General features: G+C 41.2%; 1 protein-coding gene across 3 annotated transcripts in view; it reads left to right on the forward strand.

Annotated features, from left to right (window-relative positions):
• The window catches only part of LOC107658853 (serine/threonine-protein kinase WNK1-like), a 79,124-nt gene that overhangs the window by 49,024 nt on the left and 12,078 nt on the right, over window positions 1-18,022 (forward strand). For 2 of the 3 annotated variants that reach the window (XM_016447530.1, XM_016447531.1), the window contains exons 10-28: window positions 3,114-4,409; window positions 5,957-6,040; window positions 6,272-6,307; window positions 7,094-7,225; window positions 8,190-8,417; window positions 8,744-8,811; window positions 8,953-9,109; window positions 9,210-9,326; window positions 9,500-9,607; window positions 9,690-9,744; window positions 9,829-9,963; window positions 10,221-11,308; window positions 12,314-12,394; window positions 13,522-13,608; window positions 14,389-14,425; window positions 14,553-14,623; window positions 14,723-15,219; window positions 15,310-15,512; window positions 16,442-16,627. In XM_016447530.1, the coding sequence (XP_016303016.1) occupies window positions 3,114-4,409; window positions 5,957-6,040; window positions 6,272-6,307; window positions 7,094-7,225; window positions 8,190-8,417; window positions 8,744-8,811; window positions 8,953-9,109; window positions 9,210-9,326; window positions 9,500-9,607; window positions 9,690-9,744; window positions 9,829-9,963; window positions 10,221-11,308; window positions 12,314-12,394; window positions 13,522-13,608; window positions 14,389-14,425; window positions 14,553-14,623; window positions 14,723-15,219; window positions 15,310-15,512; window positions 16,442-16,627 (4,666 nt within the window). The remainder of the gene's footprint in view (window positions 1-3,113; window positions 4,410-5,956; window positions 6,041-6,271; window positions 6,308-7,093; window positions 7,226-8,189; window positions 8,418-8,743; window positions 8,812-8,952; window positions 9,110-9,209; window positions 9,327-9,499; window positions 9,608-9,689; window positions 9,745-9,828; window positions 9,964-10,220; window positions 11,309-12,313; window positions 12,395-13,521; window positions 13,609-14,388; window positions 14,426-14,552; window positions 14,624-14,722; window positions 15,220-15,309; window positions 15,513-16,441; window positions 16,628-18,022) is intronic. The other variant, XM_016447532.1, reaches the window with a different exon arrangement.

The raw sequence follows: 18,022 nt of genomic DNA on the forward strand, positions 1-18,022 counted from the left end.
ATATATATATATATATATATATATGTAGCATAATAACAATGACAATACGATGGAAAACAAGAATCTGGGTTGTTAAATGCACTCAGGAAAACATGTTTCTATATGGTAGTGTATGCTTGGCCTTGATATTGACAGCGTAATTTAATAAATCATGTGGCCACATGTTTATCTTCAGTTAGAACCTATTTAGTTCAAATGTCTCCCATAATATTTCATGTTGTGCAAAGGTAAGAACCCAATGAAGCAATACAGATATGATCTTTAGAGAATTTGTGTAGCCTTGATTGAGTAACAAATGAATCATGAATCAATGTTCAATTGTTGTTTGACTTTTGAATATGATCTTTTTGTGGTTGCATGTATTTATCTTTGGAGTTTGATGATGGTTTGTTATTATCAGACACTAAATGAATGATGCATGAGAAAGGAAAGCAAAGCCATAACGTCTACACTCTAAATGGGTTTGATTCTTTTCATACAGCCTGCTCTGTTCTTTCTTTCTCTCTCTCTCTTTGTCTCGCTTTTTCTTTATTTTCTGACTGCCAAGTATATTTCCACTTCCCACGTTTACTTGAGCTGCCACTCCCTCTTCATCCTTCTTTGCATTGTAATACATTCTTTGGATTACTTTACCTTATTTCTTTTTGTTTCATGTCAGTATTTTTGATTCCTCCCAAAAAGGAAGTGCCATGTAGCAGTGTATCATGCTGTGCAGACTAGTGGGCATTCATCACTTCCTGGATGGTTGTTTTCGCCATCCTGGGCACCTAAACCATGATCATTTCAGTACATCAGCGTCACGTCATTCATAGAGGGCATTGTCTGGATCTTTCTCAGGGACTTTGAATTTTATTTAGCAAGTTTCTCATCTCTTCTTACTCATTAGTTTTGAATTAGTTTGCATAATTTTCCATAGAGCCTGAAACACTTTAGTCATAAGCACTCAGCTTGATGTCAAAGACTCTCTATTACTCTAATTGTCTGTATGTGCAACTTCTAATGATTTACTTTTATTATTAATAAATGCCGTCTCACCTGACTGGCTGGTTAGTTCCAACTCAAAGTCTGCACGGCACTGATGACTGTTATTGTACATTTATTTTTGTTCTTCTGTTTTTATACCCAATGTGCTGTTTGTGGTCTTTGTTTTTGCTGTCCATATTCTGTATATACTTCTTTTTATGCTGTTCTATATCATAAAACATCTCAGAGGAACGATTTTCTGCGATGTTTTCATGGACTTTGCTAACCTCAATTTGTATCCATTGTCTACATGGTAGACTGTCTATGCTGTAGATTTCTTGGAGTCTGGATGCTGCTTAAGCAGTGACAATGTCATTTTTAGTGCCATTTCTTTAGTTTTTATCCATATATTTTCCAGTTATTAACACACCAAGTTTCTGTGTAACAACATGCAACCTGATCAATCTCAGATCAGTTTTGAAAAGTATTAATTTAATCTCAAAATCTGCTCACAATTCATGATTCATGAATCAGGTATTGAAATTGTCACATGCAATCATATCATAGCATAAATGTTTCTGTTACTGATAACACATGTTGGTCGTTGTAAAACAATTTTTGCTTTTGAAACATCATAAATCATCAATTGAACCAGGCTCATTCTTTTGATCTGACTCGACAGCAGATGTTAGATTTAATCAACATGTAACCTTTGTATGTAGGTCAAAGTTTATTGTAGATCAATGTCGCTTTTCTTTCTGTGTAGTATCTTAGAATGCAATGTTGATATTTAATCTTTGTTTATGCTAATGTTTCCTTGTAGTTTTCTTTTGGTTATTTGGCTTTTTGTGTCATTTGTGTTCCATTGTGGTTAATAGTCAATTCCCCTCCTTCACCTCCAGCCTCCTCCACCTCTTCCCCATCGTCGTAGCATGTCTGTTTGCGTGCCCTGCTTTTCTACCACCTCTGCTCTGTCGTGTCCTCCCAAGCCACCTTCCACCCCTCCACCAATCGTATCAGCCCCGCTCTCGCCCCGGCTGGGGAGGCCAGATGGGGAGACGTTTGCGGGCCGACTGTCCAAAGCATTGGAGAGTGTCCTGCCCCTTCACTCAGCCCCGCCCCGTCGCCGTGCCAGTCTCCCAGCAATCTTTGCCAGTCCTGTATGTTAGTGTCTCCCAGTGAACCAGGATTCTCCTGCTGTGCTGGACTTGGGTACAACATGGGTATCTGTGAAGAATACTTTTATTAAAATAAGAAGACAAAACAAGCTTAAAGAGTTTTGGGAGTGCAAATATAATCCAAATTTATGCAGTAAAATTAATTTGTTTTCAGGGCCAATATTTACATCCCTAAAACACCAAAGGTGTGATCTAAAAATGAAATGGCATCCTTCTACATTATTAAGTCAAAGTGAGCTATTCAGAATCCAAAAACATTACATTTAAGCCTAACAATCTCTAAGTGTTTAGTGTTAACATTAAAACCATTATTGGACTTACAAATGCAAACTGCAGTTCTTTTTAAGTCTGTCTAGTCCCCAGCTGATGTTAGTCTCTTAGGAATGTAAGCATTAAGCTAGCAAAAAGTAGCGTGTTATGAATAATGCAGTTTCACAAATTAGCCGTTATCAAGTATAAATAGCTTGTTTATATCTTTTCTTGTATGTCAAAGGTTCATAGTTGCATAGTCACTTGAGCCAGTAATCTGATTAAATCATTGCTCTGATGAGTTATAAATCTTGAGAATATGAGGGGTTGACCACAGGTCAGTTCTGAGCATATGAAGACATATTAAAGTATTTTTCAGATACCCATGTTACCCTGGCCCACTCGGCTGGAACCCTGTGCTCACATTAAATACAGATTGGCATGAACTGCAATCATTAAAAATGGTTCCTCGGCCCCACAGCCTGTAAGGCATCTGTATTTAATTGTAAATCTGTCACTGTCATGTTTCTACACCTCATTTAGCAGTTAAACATCTCTTAACTTATTCCTTATGTCATCTTTGCCTGGTTGGATGAATATAATCTGCTGTGTTTTCACGTGTCATCTTTTTATTTTCTCTCTCTCTTTCTCTTGCTTTGTGAATTTTGTGATGCTGCTTTTTCTACTTCCTCACAAAGATGCTGTATGTTATTGTCACCGCAGCCGCAATCAGCAAGTCAGCCATACGGTGGAGGAGGCTCAGGTCTGGTCGAGCCCCCGCTCTTTTACCCCACCTTCCCGGAACGGCCCGTCTCGTTCTCCCCCCCACCATCTTGCCCGCCTAAAGCTTTCAACGTGCAGCGCCGCAAGAGCACCTCCATCCTGGAGGCCCACACGCGTCACTTCCAGCCCGCCTACCATCGTAGCTACGGCAGCAGCCTGCACCCATTTTCTGGCATGGAAGCTCTGGGACCCGGCGTCGAACCCTCCCTGTTCATGATGCCCAGTATGGTGCCTCAAAGATTGGCTGAGCCACTGCACCTACAGCCCCCAGCAGAGTCATTATACGGATATAAGGACGTGAGGGCCGAGCAAGAGGAGGCTGTACGCAGACTCAGCCTCAACCAGGCTGCATTAATGGACCATCTGGAAGCCATGGCCTATAGTGGCTACCCTATGACTGCGCATCAGCTAAGCCACATCAGCTTCCATCAGCAAATGCAGGCTGCCGCTGCTGCTAGCTTGGCCTATGAGACTCAATCACAGCCTGGGCCAGCTTACCTACACCCTCATGTCCAGAGCCACATACGCTTGACCCACAGCCCCATCCCGCAACTGCCTCCCATGAGTGTGTCTAGCTCTGCCTCTGCACCGCAGCAAACCACAGCTGCAGATCCAGCGTATCAGCCCCACTCTTTTCCCCATTCCGCACCACCCATCTTGGCTCATACATCCGAGCCGAGCACTGCCTTTGAATACCACATGCACAACCTCCAGGTGGACCCAGCCGTGCTGGCATCCAGACTCTATCGAGCCCGCCGGGGCTCCATGGACCTTAACCTCGAGGAACCGACTGGCAACCAGGGCTTGTGTGGACGACTACAGCCTGTCACCGAAGAACTATACAGCTATGTGAGCCCAGAGCTGCCCCTTCCCCTGGGCAGCCTGCTTCTCCATGGACCTAAAGAACTCAGTCCTGAACCTTCAAGTGACTCTATGACCTCCTCCGATGCTGGGGAGTTCCACTCGCCTCCGCCTCATCAGTTGTACCAACCTCAAGACTGTTCCGCTGCTCAATCCATCCCACAAACGTCTTACTACAAAACAGGTGGAGGGAGTAACATCAGCGAAGGACACCCACCCAGTCAGACAACGTTTCTGTTCGTTCCACCTTCTGAATCGTCCACCGTTCCGTCCTCGCACATCACTGCTCTGCACAGTACTTGGGCCCGTCAACCATCCCTTCCACCGGACCTCACATACCACGAGCCTGCCTTGTCCCATCAGGGCGCTACCTTGGTACCTAGAAATACTCATTCTCGTCCACCTTTCCCCAGCACTCCCTGTCTCTTATCTCAGTTACCTGATTTTTTTTTTGTCCCGTGGTTGTGGTTTTAACCCTCTCCAGCCATAATTTAGAGCTCAGAAAGGTTCACAAGGTGCACTGAGCTAAATGCATAAACCTGCTTTTTAAATCCCCTTGTGCAAAGACATTTCTGTGTCTTCCATTGGACGGTGTGATTTGTTTTATTTCCATTGATTTTTCATTTCAGATTCACTTTGTAAGTATTATTTTGTGTGTATGTTCATATAATGGTGTATATGATACTTGTGTGTTTGCACAGATATTGTGTAACGCTACATATCTGTAGATGGCATACAAATCTGAAGTTTTGATTGCCTCTTTCAAATTATTCTAATGATAAAAGTCAATAATCAACACTCGAAATATGTTTTTTAAAGGATTTGAAGATACTTAAAAAGAGGCTTGAATGCAGGATTTGTATGACCAAACACACAGACACATACAACACAAAGAGGGGGTTTAGACAGGTTTGCTTGTCTCTTAAGGTTCCTCTAATCTTCCTTACAAAAAAAATTGTTTTTTGGTTGTATTCTACCTTAACAGCTGCTTTTTAGATCTGCTGCTACATCATAGTTGGCTGGAAATGGTTAAAACGGTTCTCAGTGACTTTCAGTTTTCAATTTTGTCTTTGTTGAGGACACCAGTCGAGAAACAGCCTACCAGCGCAAGAACACTCAACATTTGTTGACTACTTTTAGGATGTTAACTTCATTAACTGAGAAGTCATTTTTAACCCTTAGAAGGCTTGCATTATCAATGTCATCCTGTAGTCTCATTCTCCGCCCCTATTTTCTGCCTCTCTTTATCTTTTGTACCACTGTTATTTTCATCCTCTTATCTGCCAAGGCTACTTTATTTCCTGCTGCTCCTTAAACCTCTTGCTAATAATGAATAAATTCTTCAGTATAATGCCAAGGTAAGGTGATCTGCATCTGGGGCAACTATACTTGTCTGTACCTCGCAGAAAAGAAGTTAAAGGACAAGTATACTTGTAGCTTTCTAAGGGTTGCTTCTGTCGAAACCCTCCATGTGGGGGGAAAGTGGTCAAATTGAGCAAAGTCAGTGTTCGGGTCTATTTTAGGAGATGCTTTCTTGGTTATACAAACAACTCCACATGCTTCCCTGAGCTTTTTTTTTTAATAACATTCACCCGAACTACAGAATCATGTAGAGTCACATGCATGAAGCCTACTCACTCCCCTGGCTAACACCTGATGTTTGTTTGTCGTTTAATCGTTAGATGTGAGAGGCATACACAAAAAGTGAATGGTGATCTGAGTGCATTGCTCAGAATGTTCACACTTTGTGTATGAATGGTCAGTATTTGAAAGTCATTGTTGTTTTTCGCTGTAGCCACCAACATATTTTGACTTGTCTTTTTTTCTTTTCATCTCTCCACCACTGCCATATCTCTTTCTCTCTCTCTGTTTCTCTCTCTCTTTCTCGCCTGCCCCCATATTCCTCTTCATATTCGTAACAGGTGCAGGTCCCAATCCCTCAGTCCACAAGTGCCATGTCTCTGGTTTCCTGCAGCACCCCATTAGCCGCTTCTGCTTCTCAACAGGTAAGATCAATGTGTCTGACCAATCAGAATGATCTTTTCCCCCATTCGTTATCATAAATGAACATCCAATATTGGCCAAGGCAAATAAAACACTCATTTTCCAAACACTCCCAAGACCTTTTTGAGTTTTTTTTGTTTTGTTCCAATCTCTCTGGATTCTCTCCTGCGTGTGAAAGCTGTGGACATCAGAGGTGACTTTCTCTTACACTGTGTTGTATTTGTTTCTTATAGTATGGAGGTTACTACGTCCAAGCACTCCCTTCGCAGGTAGAGAAAAACCCCATTCCTCTCTTTCTCTCTCTTCCTCTTTTTCTCTCGCCCTATTTTCTCATTTACCTGTACTTTACTTTGAAGCTCTTTGCCTTGCCATCTTAAGTTTTGTCATTACATTATTGCATAATGAGGTACTGTAGGTGACAAAATGTTGCTCTGTTTGAATGAGGCTTGAAAAGCTTGTCAATGTCTTGAAGACCGAGGTCAAGATCAATGAGTGTGCAAATTAAATAAAGTTTAGTATGTCTATGTTGAGTTGTTCTTCAAAGGGAAGTTATTTAAAGGTGTTAATAAAGGAATGTTCCAGGTTTAGCAACGTGAACAGCGTTTCTGACGTGCACACACCATAGTTTTGTCCTTTGGTTTGTAAAAACAAAAATCAGATTTGCAGTAATGCACTTGCAATGTAGGTCTATGGGGCAAGACATTCAAATGGGTTTCAAAGCAAGAATGTGAAGCTAGTATTTTTGTAAGTGCTTATTTTAGTGGTGGGAACACTGTCCGGTTAAACTCATAGTTATGGGTTACGGTATTATGCTCTTGTGCAATGCCTTGCCCCATAGACTTGCATGTAAAGGGCATTTCTGTAAATGAAAATGTCAATGTTTTGTTAGTTTTTACAAACTAAAGGAAGAGTCTTTATTTAGATTATTTGCATAGGCCTAATAGGATAAGCTGGTTGAGTGCAAACTGCATATGATCCTAAAATGTACTCATTTTCTAAGGCTTGGAGATTGGGATAGAGAGTATTTCATGCCAAAATGCTTACTTTCTTTTTAGGCTGCTATTCCGCAACAGGCTTCTCTGGGGCCGACATCCCAACCAGGAGTCTCGTTACACCAACAGCCTCCCAGCACTGTGGTTCAGAGCAGCTCCCAGATGCAGGTCCAGCCCGGCCCCCAGCCCACACAGGTACAATCAAATGTGATGTAAGCAAATCAAGCTAAAAGCAAAAATGCTGAAAAAATATATTTTTTAATGTTTGTATATATATTTAAAAATATATTTATTTTATATTATACATATTTAAAGATTTATTATGTTTAAGTAGTAATGTTAAATATATTTTATAATTTATTATACATGTTTTGCATTACTACTGAAACATTAAAATATATAGCATTATATTGTGTGTGTGTCTGTGTGCAGTTTCATGTTAACTTAGTAAATTACTTCGTAGAAGTTTTTTCTTCTTTTTGTTTGTTTTTCTTTCCCTCTTTTTCTGTTTCAAAACAATGTACAGTGTATCTGTGGCCGTCTCTCTGACGTGCCTCGGCTGTGCTTGTTTGATAGATGTTTTCTGGCATGTTTCTGCCTGTATGTTGCATGGTTGTCAGTTGTGTGGTAATGAGATCAGTCTCTCTCTGTTCAGTTCCCAATGTTTAGTGCAGAGCTATTGTTTTCCCTTCAGCTGAAAGCACAGGTACACTGTAGTGGCACAGAAAAGTTGTTTACTTGTGATTTATCAGATGTGGGTTCTGTCACAAATAAATAAATTGTGTTATTTGTGTTTGATGTGGTGTTGGATTTGGATTTTATTTAGTGTGTTGTTGACCGTGAGAACGTTTATAGGCACTTAGAGAAAGGCGCCCCTCCTAACTTAATCTAATAAGCGTTTGGCGCTTAAAGTTTTCATGTGTGTTTTGCTTGCGGTCATTGTCATCCAGCGTTCACCCCGTGGCATGCTGTCTCTGTCATGTGGTCTGATCTCATGATTGTTTGCCTTCGGTTTATTAAGACATCGCTCCTTTTGCACATAAACTGGCCTTGCCGTCTACATCTCCCCCGGTCGGTGCTTGCAGACACATTTCCCTCCTCCTCCATCATCCCAACCACACTGATCTGATCCAGCTACCCCTCTCGTACTTTCCCCCAGCTTCTCTGCGCGCCAACCATAGCAGCTGCCCCGTTTCCACAGCAACCAGTGCCTGAAGCGCTGACATGCCTGGCAGCTGTGCCTGCTCCAGCCACGTCCCCATCAGCGCTGCCGCCCCATCTGCCCCAATTGGTGCCGCCTCTAATGACACCTGTGCCAACCATCCATGTGGCCACAGTCCCTTCCCCCAACGAACATCCATGTTTGCCATCAGACACCCCAGCGCAGGTACCTGGAAAAGACCGAACCGGCCCCAAACGCATCAGTGCAGACAGTTTTTGTTTGCTTTATTAGGGCAAAGCTATTGTATTGACATGTCATGCTTATTTTTATCTCTGTTTGTCTGGGAAGCATAGCTGCTTAGCTGTCCTTACGCAGCGTCCTTTCTTTTCTCGGCTGTGAAATAAGATCTGGTTTTTTAGAAAACTCTCAGGCTTTGCCTGAAGCAGTTGTACTTTTTATTTAGACATGCATTGTTATTTTGTCTTCTTTGATCTGATTGTTTGCATCTCTTCCTATTACAATTCCTTTGTTTTTGTTGTTTGCTCTTCCAGACATCTCATAGCGTCTCTCAGACTTTGACGACAGAGCTGTCACAACTCCAAACTCCTGCTGTGGAGAGGTAAGAATCATCATTTAGCAGATTCACAATGTGTTTATCAGTAAGTGAAAAACAATGCAAAAGCATACACAGTGGACGCAGATGCAATGTGATGTACTACTAAAGCCGTAATGGTGTTTTCACTTCTTTTTTTTCCATTAGCTGTCATTCTGATGTGGCATCTGGGCATAGCGATGGTAATGAGGGCGTAACGGGTGGCAGGCATGAGGGTCGTTCTGCCAAAAGACACCAGCGCAGATCAGTACGCAGCCGTTCACGCCATGAAAAAACCTCAAAGGCTAAGCTCAACGTTCTTAATGTACGTCGAACACATTGGCCTTTTTCTTTTATTGTTTTTGTAGTTTTTGATGGTGGGGAAAAAACACGAGATGTTAAATAAAACATAATGTGTGTTTCAGATATCCAGAATGGGCGATAGAGTTGCGGAGTGTCAATTAGAAACACACAACAGAAAAATGGTGACTTTCAAGTTTGATCTCGACGGCGATAACCCAGAGGAAATTGCACAGATAATGGTAACTTGAAACACCACCCGCATTTTTAATACTGAACAGATATGCTCAATTAACCTGTGATTTCTTTTGATCTTGATCAAAAAGCTGATGTCGAATAAAATTACATTTCTGTTTCCAAAATACACTTTGAGCTGCCAAAACTCATTAAGAAGAGGCGTTATGTCATGTCTTAGGTACAAAGTGAATTCATTCTAGAGAGCGAGCGCGAGTCCTTCATCGAGCAGATTCGAGAGGTCATAGAAACAGCAGATGAGAAAGGTGTGGAGAGAGAGCGCAGCCAGGTATGTACCTTGTTGTACTGTTTTTGTGTTGAAGTGATTCTTGTGAACATCACAGTTAACAATGTATATCCAATGATTCCAGACGATTAGTGATCACGAGCAGCATATGCCCACCACATCTGCACCTCTTGAACAAGGTAAATCTTACAGTCCCACAATGTAAAACAAGTTAATGTCCCCTTTTAATGATGCATCAGCACTGAAATCTTTTTCCCTCTCAGGTGTGCCACCTAGTTCAGCTGCCCAGGTGGTCCACTCTGCAGGCCGAAGGTTTATCGTGAGTCCAGTGCCTGAATCCAGACTGAGGGAACAGTTCTTTAGCTCACCCCAACCCACAATCGAAGAGCCTTCATCCTGTGAGTGTACTATGTGAAATAATGTTATAGGTTAGATAATACATTTATGCATTTAGCAGTGCAAAAGCAATTAGTCAACGAGACAACAGTATTTGTAATTTACAATGCATGGTTTGTTTGACAACTAGATTAGGAAGTAGAAATGCAGAAAAGACATTTTAAGATCACTCCTAGTACAAACAGCCTAGACTAGAAGATGTTAGACAACTTATGCAACCGCATATTAATTTCTGTCTTGAATTTTTCTTCTTTATCAGTTGTGTCAGTTGCACTGCCTGCCTTGGGGCTTTCTATGTCTGCGTCTGCAGTTAGTCTACAGCAGGCGTTCTCTGAAATGCGCCACGGCCGTTTTGACCCAGGTCCCAGCACTGCGCCGCCTATGCTCCATGTCTCCATGCCCCCTCTGGTTCCCGCCGCAGCACCCTTGCCCTCTAGCGCCACGCCGGTGGTCCCTCCCACAGTGTCTTCTGAAGTAACCTCTTCACCATCTCTACCCTCTGTCTCCATAAACCCTCCAGGGTCATCGTCTCCTCCTCCTACCCTTCCTGCCTCCTCCGTGACCTTCCCTCCAGCCCATTCGCAACTCCCTCTGCCTCCAAGTCAAGCTGCACCTGCCATCATCAGTGTTATTTCCACTCCTTCCTCTCTGCCAATGCCAGCTGTGCCTGCCACCACATCCTTCCCCCAAACCTCAGTCCCCATGCCCGCACCTGCCTGTACTGCATCCCCGCTCGCTCACCCCGTGAGTCCTAGGGGATCTGTTTCTGGTGGCAGTAGTGAACAGCCACCCATCCCCTCCACTTCAGCTCAGCTCACACCACCGGTCATCCCCACCACAGCCATCCAGACACCGCCGCTCGCACCATCCACCACCACGGTTATTCCCACTTCGGCTGCTCAGTCACAAGTGCCCACCCTCCAGCCGGTTACCACCAACATACCCGTCGTGCAGCCCACACCCATGCACAGCCAACCTCAAACCTCCACCGTGCCCAATCAGAGCCATGCACATTGTGTAGAATGTGACAGCGACCCGCAGGGAAAGGGTGTTGATGACATTCAGGCTCTAGATAAAAAGCTGCGCTCACTCTTCATGGACCTGGGCTCTGGTCCTTCCTCTGCCCAGTCTGATGTCACATCTGACCCCATGGTGGCCACAAGCGTCCCTGGCACCTCCTCTCCAACTGCCTGCGCCACCCCTAGCGGCACCCCTCTCCCTCCCTCTAGTTTACCCCTTAACTCCGGTCAGCCCACAGGCTCTCCCATGACATCCATGGGTAATGCCTCCACACCGGTCGGCTACAGTCAGACGACTCCATCCAAAGCACCATTATCAAGATTACCGGTAAGTGACCAATTTGTCAAAAATTCAAAAGGCTGATTTAAAGTTTCTCAAGAAACCTGTCAACGTGTATAGGTCATACCACAAAATCAAAGAAAAAAATGAATTATATTTTTACAAAGCAAATAAAGCCTATTTTTAGCACAGTTACGATTTTTTGAATTGTGGCATTATTTTTATTTAAATTAAAAGTAAACTATCCCTCAACTGTAAGTGCTATAATGCAAAAAAAAAAATTTCTCAGTACTATAATTTGTTACTATATATATATATATAATTGATTTCTATTTTAAATAAACGTAATTTAATTATAAATGCAAAAAAATAATAATAATGTGTCCAGGCAGAATCATTTACATTATTGCAGTTTTTTAAATAAATTAATACTGTTTTCGGCAAAGACACATTAAACTGATCAAAAGATACAGTAAAGATGTTTATAATGTTACAACATTTTAAAATTCTAAATAAATACTGTTCTTTTGAAGTTTCTATTCATCAAAGAGTCCCAAAAAACTAAAGCCAAAAAAAAAACTTTTAAATGGTAGTGAATATACAGTGTAGTGTGTGTGTAGATATACAGTAATGTAAATTTGGGGCATAGTTGTCATGAAAACAATGTCACAATGCAAATAATTTAGACATCATGGTGCCAGTTAAAGCAAACACTGTTCTTGTCTTTAACATCGCATTTTAACATCCCTCCCTCAAACCACTAACAGTATTGAAACCTGTATGATTTTAGTCATATTTTTAAACCCAATTTCTGCATGGCTGTTGAGAATCATGACTGACAAAATGCATGACATTGTAATCTTACATGAATGCCATATAACTCAACTGACACTTTTCTGTAATGGTAGAAGAAAGCTCTAGTTACATTTTGAGTACAGCTTTGACCATAACACTCAGTCTTATGCTGCATGTAGCTTGTGGCGGTTCATTGGCACCTCTGCCAACTCTCCATCTTTACAATGCTTTAGTTTCTCTTCCGTCTTCATTCATTAGGTGCTGCCTGTCGGCCCAGATCAGGCTGGCACGCCACTCACAGAGCACCTACCACCCTTCCCAGGACCTTGTTTAACTCAGGTGCCCTTTTCTTCTTTCTCTCTCTGTCTCACTCTGTTTTTATATAGTTGCATTCCTGTAAAACACGCAGAGCATGAGTAAAGATTTGTAATCAAACCACTGCATGGCGTAGCTTTCCTTTGAGGCCAGTTAGGAGCATGACCTGTGACCTTCGTTAACTCAGCTTCGCTGTTCTTTCTCTTTTTCTCTGCCATTGACGAGTGGAGAACAGGAAGATTGTGATTTCAGAAAACATCATCACACATGAAGCAGTGTTGTGATTCACGTTCTGGTCTTATTGGGACTGTAATAAAACCTCAAACTCATTTGTTAATAATTATTTTATGATAGTTAAAGGAAAGTTAAAAGTGTTTTTCTGTCCCCTTGTTAAATTTATTTGCGTTGTTTTACAAAAGACGTAATTCTAGTTAGCTAAGATAGTTTACATTTGCTTTTTATTGTTACTTTTTTTACTTTATTTTTCTTATTTTTAAGTGTGTTGACACGTGGCTTTATGTTTTGAGCATTGCTTCTGCTCTGACTCTTTGACTTCCCCTTATTGAGTGTAATTTTTCACCCCTAAAACATCAGTGATTTATCTCTTAGCATGTTGTGGATGAAGTTCAATTTCTTTCAATTCTCAGTTAATCAAAGTCATTCCTTGCTCCAAATTGAACCCTGCTTGCATTCACGTCATATTCAGAGAAAATCCTTCCCTTCTGTTTAAAGCGATTCGTACTAAATGCAAGAGACTTTCTCTAATCCTGTAGATTTGATGTGATATTTTTCATCCATCACTTGTGAATAGAAAACTTACTGGGATAGCACTCAGCCGCAAGCCAACCTGTACAAAACATTTCAGGAACCGCGTTGCATGGACCTATTAAAGGATTTACTCTCCATTTCACAAATATGTAGTGGAACATGAAAGGAAGCTTCAGCTTGGATTAAAAGCATTTAGTTCTTCCAGGCAGTGGTCATCTGACCCTGTACTTACTGTAAGAGATCATCTCATGCAGAAGTTAATTAGATACACGGTTCCCCTGCTGTATTTGTGTGCACTTGCCATGAGTAATAAGTGTACGAGTCTGCATGTGTGTTTCTTGGGGCTAAGTGAACTTGACTAATTGCCGAAATGGATAATTTAGTCCCAGCAGCCCCTGGAGGATCTGGATGCCCAGCTGAGACGGGCGCTGAGTCCAGAGACCGTCCCAATCAATAGTGTCACGCACCAGGTACACGCAACACTGACAGGGGTCTGGCCGAAAACACCAGCACACATGGATTGAATGCAGGATCTGTCTGATTTGATTTATTGCAGTTAAAGATTCAAAACAGCACCACTGGAAATTTCCATACACAAAGAACAGATAAAAGAAATGGTTCTCGAATTAGCTCCTCAGATCTATCTATCAATCTATCTATCTATCATCTATCTATATCATTTTTTTTAAATCTGTATGTATTTATATTTATCTAATATGATCATATATATCATAAATATAGATAGATAGATGTATTAGTGCTGTCAAACGATTAATCGTGTCCAAAATAAGTTATATATAAATATATTTAATATACAAATATAACATATTTTTCTTAAATGTATACATGCATGTGTGTATTTATATATGCATAAATATAAGTATACACAGTACACACCCATATATTATGTAAACAAACACTTTTATTTTAGATGCGTTTAATTGCGATTAATCATTTGACAGCACTAATATGTGTGTGTGTGTGTGTATATATATATATATATATATATAATTTGAGAGAAATAGGCCTTTTGTGTACATAGAAAAAGTCTTAGATCTTTGAGTTCAGCTCATGAAAAATGGGGGCAAAAACAAAAGTGTTGCGTTTATAATTTTGTTCAGTGTATATATATTCATTTTTTATTATTTTACATTTTTTATTTAAATAATTAATCAACTTTTTTTTTATTTAATTTGCACATTATCTATAAATGTCTGTAATCTGTTTCTCATCCTTTTTCATCCCTGTAGTCATCTATCACTGGGATGCCACCTGGAGGACAGCCAGGTATGTGCTGCCAATTTTACTTTAACATGTTCTTTAAACAAAAAGTAGGCAGCTAAAAAGTTAAGCCTGTTCTCATATTACATGGGCTCATTATCAGCTCTGCTTATTAATGATGATTCTCTTTCAGTTCCGTTTTCTCTGGATGATGAGACAGCAGCTGCACCTGCAGCTGGAGGATACAAACTGGGACGATTCCAGGTACCTTGAATTCGCAATGTGATAAATGGTGATAAAACGGGATGTTCATAGTGTTTTAGTATGACAGCAGGTGGAACTCTTGTTCTCGCTCTCGTTCAGGTGTCAGCGGCTCCTGATGAGAACGCCCCGCAGGCTCCCACCACCTCCCATGACTCATCCTCCACATCTTCTTCCTCCACCACCACCTCCTCTTCATCATCCTCCTCCACTCTCTCTAGCCCCGAGAACACGCTGCACCGAACCTCCTCTCACCTTAGAGACACGAAAGCAGATTTGGTTGACGGCCTCCCTGCTCTCCCCAACCAGACGACAACCCATCCCCAGCCCACCACCATTGGCCGTTTCCAGGTGACCTCCAAGACTGACACACAGGTGGGCCGTTTCTCAGTGAGCAGAGAACAGGACGAGGCTGCTGTAGCAAGATTACATTCCCCAGAACCCCAGCCGGCACCTCAAGCCCATCTAGCTGTAGGCAACGGTCCGGCTCAGAGCCCCGGGAGCCTCAACAACTCTGTCAGCTCCTACTTCAGCAGTGACAATGACTCAGAGTTTGAAGACGAGGACTTTAAGAGAGAAGTCAGCAAGCTGAGGGAGAAGTATGGTTTTGATTAATATATTGTAACAGGAAAGTGTAACATAGTTTAAAGATATGCAGTGTAATTATGACATCCTTATTTTCCTCCTAGGCACATGATGGAGAGTCAGGCTCTGTACACCCGGCAGAAGGCAGAGATTGATGCCCTTTTTGCTCGCTTGGGCAAAGCACCTCCCACCATGGTCAACCCTCCCGTTGCGAACCCAGCCGGCCGCAGACGACGTCCCACCAAGAGCAAAAGCAGCAAATCCAGCCGCAGTAGCTCACAGGGAAGCAAGAGTCCTGTACAGCCAGGTATTCACTTGTTCTGCTTTGCCTTTTTGTGCAAATCGGGTTGGGTTCACAAAACATTCTTAAGAATTAAATTCTTCTTAACTGGTATTGTCTTCTTATTTTCTAACTAAAGAGTGAAGTTTTTTTTTTTTTTTGGAATACAGAATATTTCTTTTTTTCTCAAGTTTGTTTTATACAAAGATAAAACTTAGGAAAGACGAAACTTGAATGAAAAATAATTTTGTTTAAAAGCATTGTAAAATAAACTTGGTGTAAATGAATAAATAAATAGTGTCTTAAATCTTTTTTTTGTTTAAAGAAAAAATGTAAAATATTTGATATAAATAATATTTTGAGTCTTAAAGAAATAGTACACCACAAAATTTGCTAAAATAAAAAAAGTACCCTCAGTCCATCCAAGATTTGGACATATTTGGCATTACATCACTGGCTCACCAGTGGATCATCTGCAGTGAATGGGTGCCGTCATAATGAGTCCAAACAGCTGATAAAACATCACAATAATCCACAAGTAATCCACACCACTCCAGTACATTGATTAATGTCTTGCGAAGTAAAAAGTAGCATGTTTGTAAGAAAATGGAGTGTGGATTATTGTGATGTTTTTATCAGCTGCTTGGACTCCGATTCTGGTGGCACCCATTCACTGCAGAGGATCCATTGGTGTGCAAATGATGCAATGCTAAATTTATCCAAATCTGTTCTGATGATTAATAAAAAATCTTGAATGGCAAGATGTAAGCAAATTTTCATCTTGGGGTATACTATTATTTCAACAATTTTTCAAAAACTGCATTAACAAAATTTCTTAACTTCTTTTATTAGACGATTTTTATGAATTCGGCCCTAGAAACTTTAAATCTGTGTTTGTGTCCTGGCTCTGATCAGCGCTTCTATATGTATGTGTGTTTTTGTTGGTGGTCTTACAGCAACCAGCACTTTATCCGCACAGAGCGCTCCCTCTGTGTACCCGCCTCAACAGGCCTTCCTGGCCCCTGGGGGGAGCAGCCCACTGCTCCAGTCCTTCAAACCCTCCCCTTCTAATGAGAACCTGTGCTCCGCTTACACCAGTGACGCCACACTCTCTGCGCCCAGTTTGTGTGTCACCTCGCAAGGTAAAAATAAAGAAACCTAACACATCACAGCCCTAAGCTTGACCCTGTGCTTTTTATTTTTTACTATACACAAAGTAACAAAGATAAATTGACATTAGGGGTGGGCAGAAAGCAGAAAATCATTCTTACGATTTTGATCTATAACAATATCAGTGTGTGCATATTTTTTCATGTGAATTGCAAAGTAAAACTTTTAAATCATATTTTAAAGGGGTCATATGATGTTGCTAAAAAGAACATTATGTTGTGTATTTGGTGTAATGCAAAGTGTTTATGCGGTTTAAGGTTAAAACAAACATTTTCCATATAATGTACATTATTGTTTCTCCTCTATGCCCCGCCTTTCTGAAACGCGTCGATTGATTAATGTCTTGCGAAGTAAAAAGTAGCATGTTTGTAAGAAAATGGAGTGTGGATTATTGTGATGTTTTTATCAGCTGCTTGGACTCCGATTCTGGTGGCACCCATTCACTGCAGAGGATCCATTGGTGTGCAAATGATGCAATGCTAAATTTATCCAAATCTGTTCTGATGATTAATAAAAAATCTTGAATGGCAAGATGTAAGCAAATTTTCATCTTGGGGTATACTATTATTTCAACAATTTTTCAAAAACTGCATTAACAAAATTTCTTAACTTCTTTTATTAGACGATTTTTATGAATTCGGCCCTAGAAACTTTAAATCTGTGTTTGTGTCCTGGCTCTGATCAGCGCTTCTATATGTATGTGTGTTTTTGTTGGTGGTCTTACAGCAACCAGCACTTTATCCGCACAGAGCGCTCCCTCTGTGTACCCGCCTCAACAGGCCTTCCTGGCCCCTGGGGGGAGCAGCCCACTGCTCCAGTCCTTCAAACCCTCCCCTTCTAATGAGAACCTGTGCTCCGCTTACACCAGTGACGCCACACTCTCTGCGCCCAGTTTGTGTGTCACCTCGCAAGGTAAAAATAAAGAAACCTAACACATCACAGCCCTAAGCTTGACCCTGTGCTTTTTATTTTTTACTATACACAAAGTAACAAAGATAAATTGACATTAGGGGTGGGCAGAAAGCAGAAAATCATTCTTACGATTTTGATCTATAACAATATCAGTGTGTGCATATTTTTTCATGTGAATTGCAAAGTAAAACTTTTAAATCATATTTTAAAGGGGTCATATGATGTTGCTAAAAAGAACATTATGTTGTGTATTTGGTGTAATGCAAAGTGTTTATGCGGTTTAAGGTTAAAACAAACATTTTCCATATAATGTACATTATTGTTTCTCCTCTATGCCCCGCCTTTCTGAAACGCGTCGATTTTTACAAAGCTCATCGTTCTAAAAAAGCGAGGTGTGCTCTGATTGGCCAGCTATCCAGTGTGTTGTGATTGGCTGAATACCTCAAGCGTGTGAC

This window comes from Sinocyclocheilus anshuiensis, unplaced genomic scaffold (genome assembly GCF_001515605.1).
Source record: "Sinocyclocheilus anshuiensis isolate Anshui unplaced genomic scaffold, SAMN03320099.WGS_v1.1 scaffold283, whole genome shotgun sequence".
NCBI classification, from domain to species: domain Eukaryota; kingdom Metazoa; phylum Chordata; class Actinopteri; order Cypriniformes; family Cyprinidae; genus Sinocyclocheilus; species Sinocyclocheilus anshuiensis.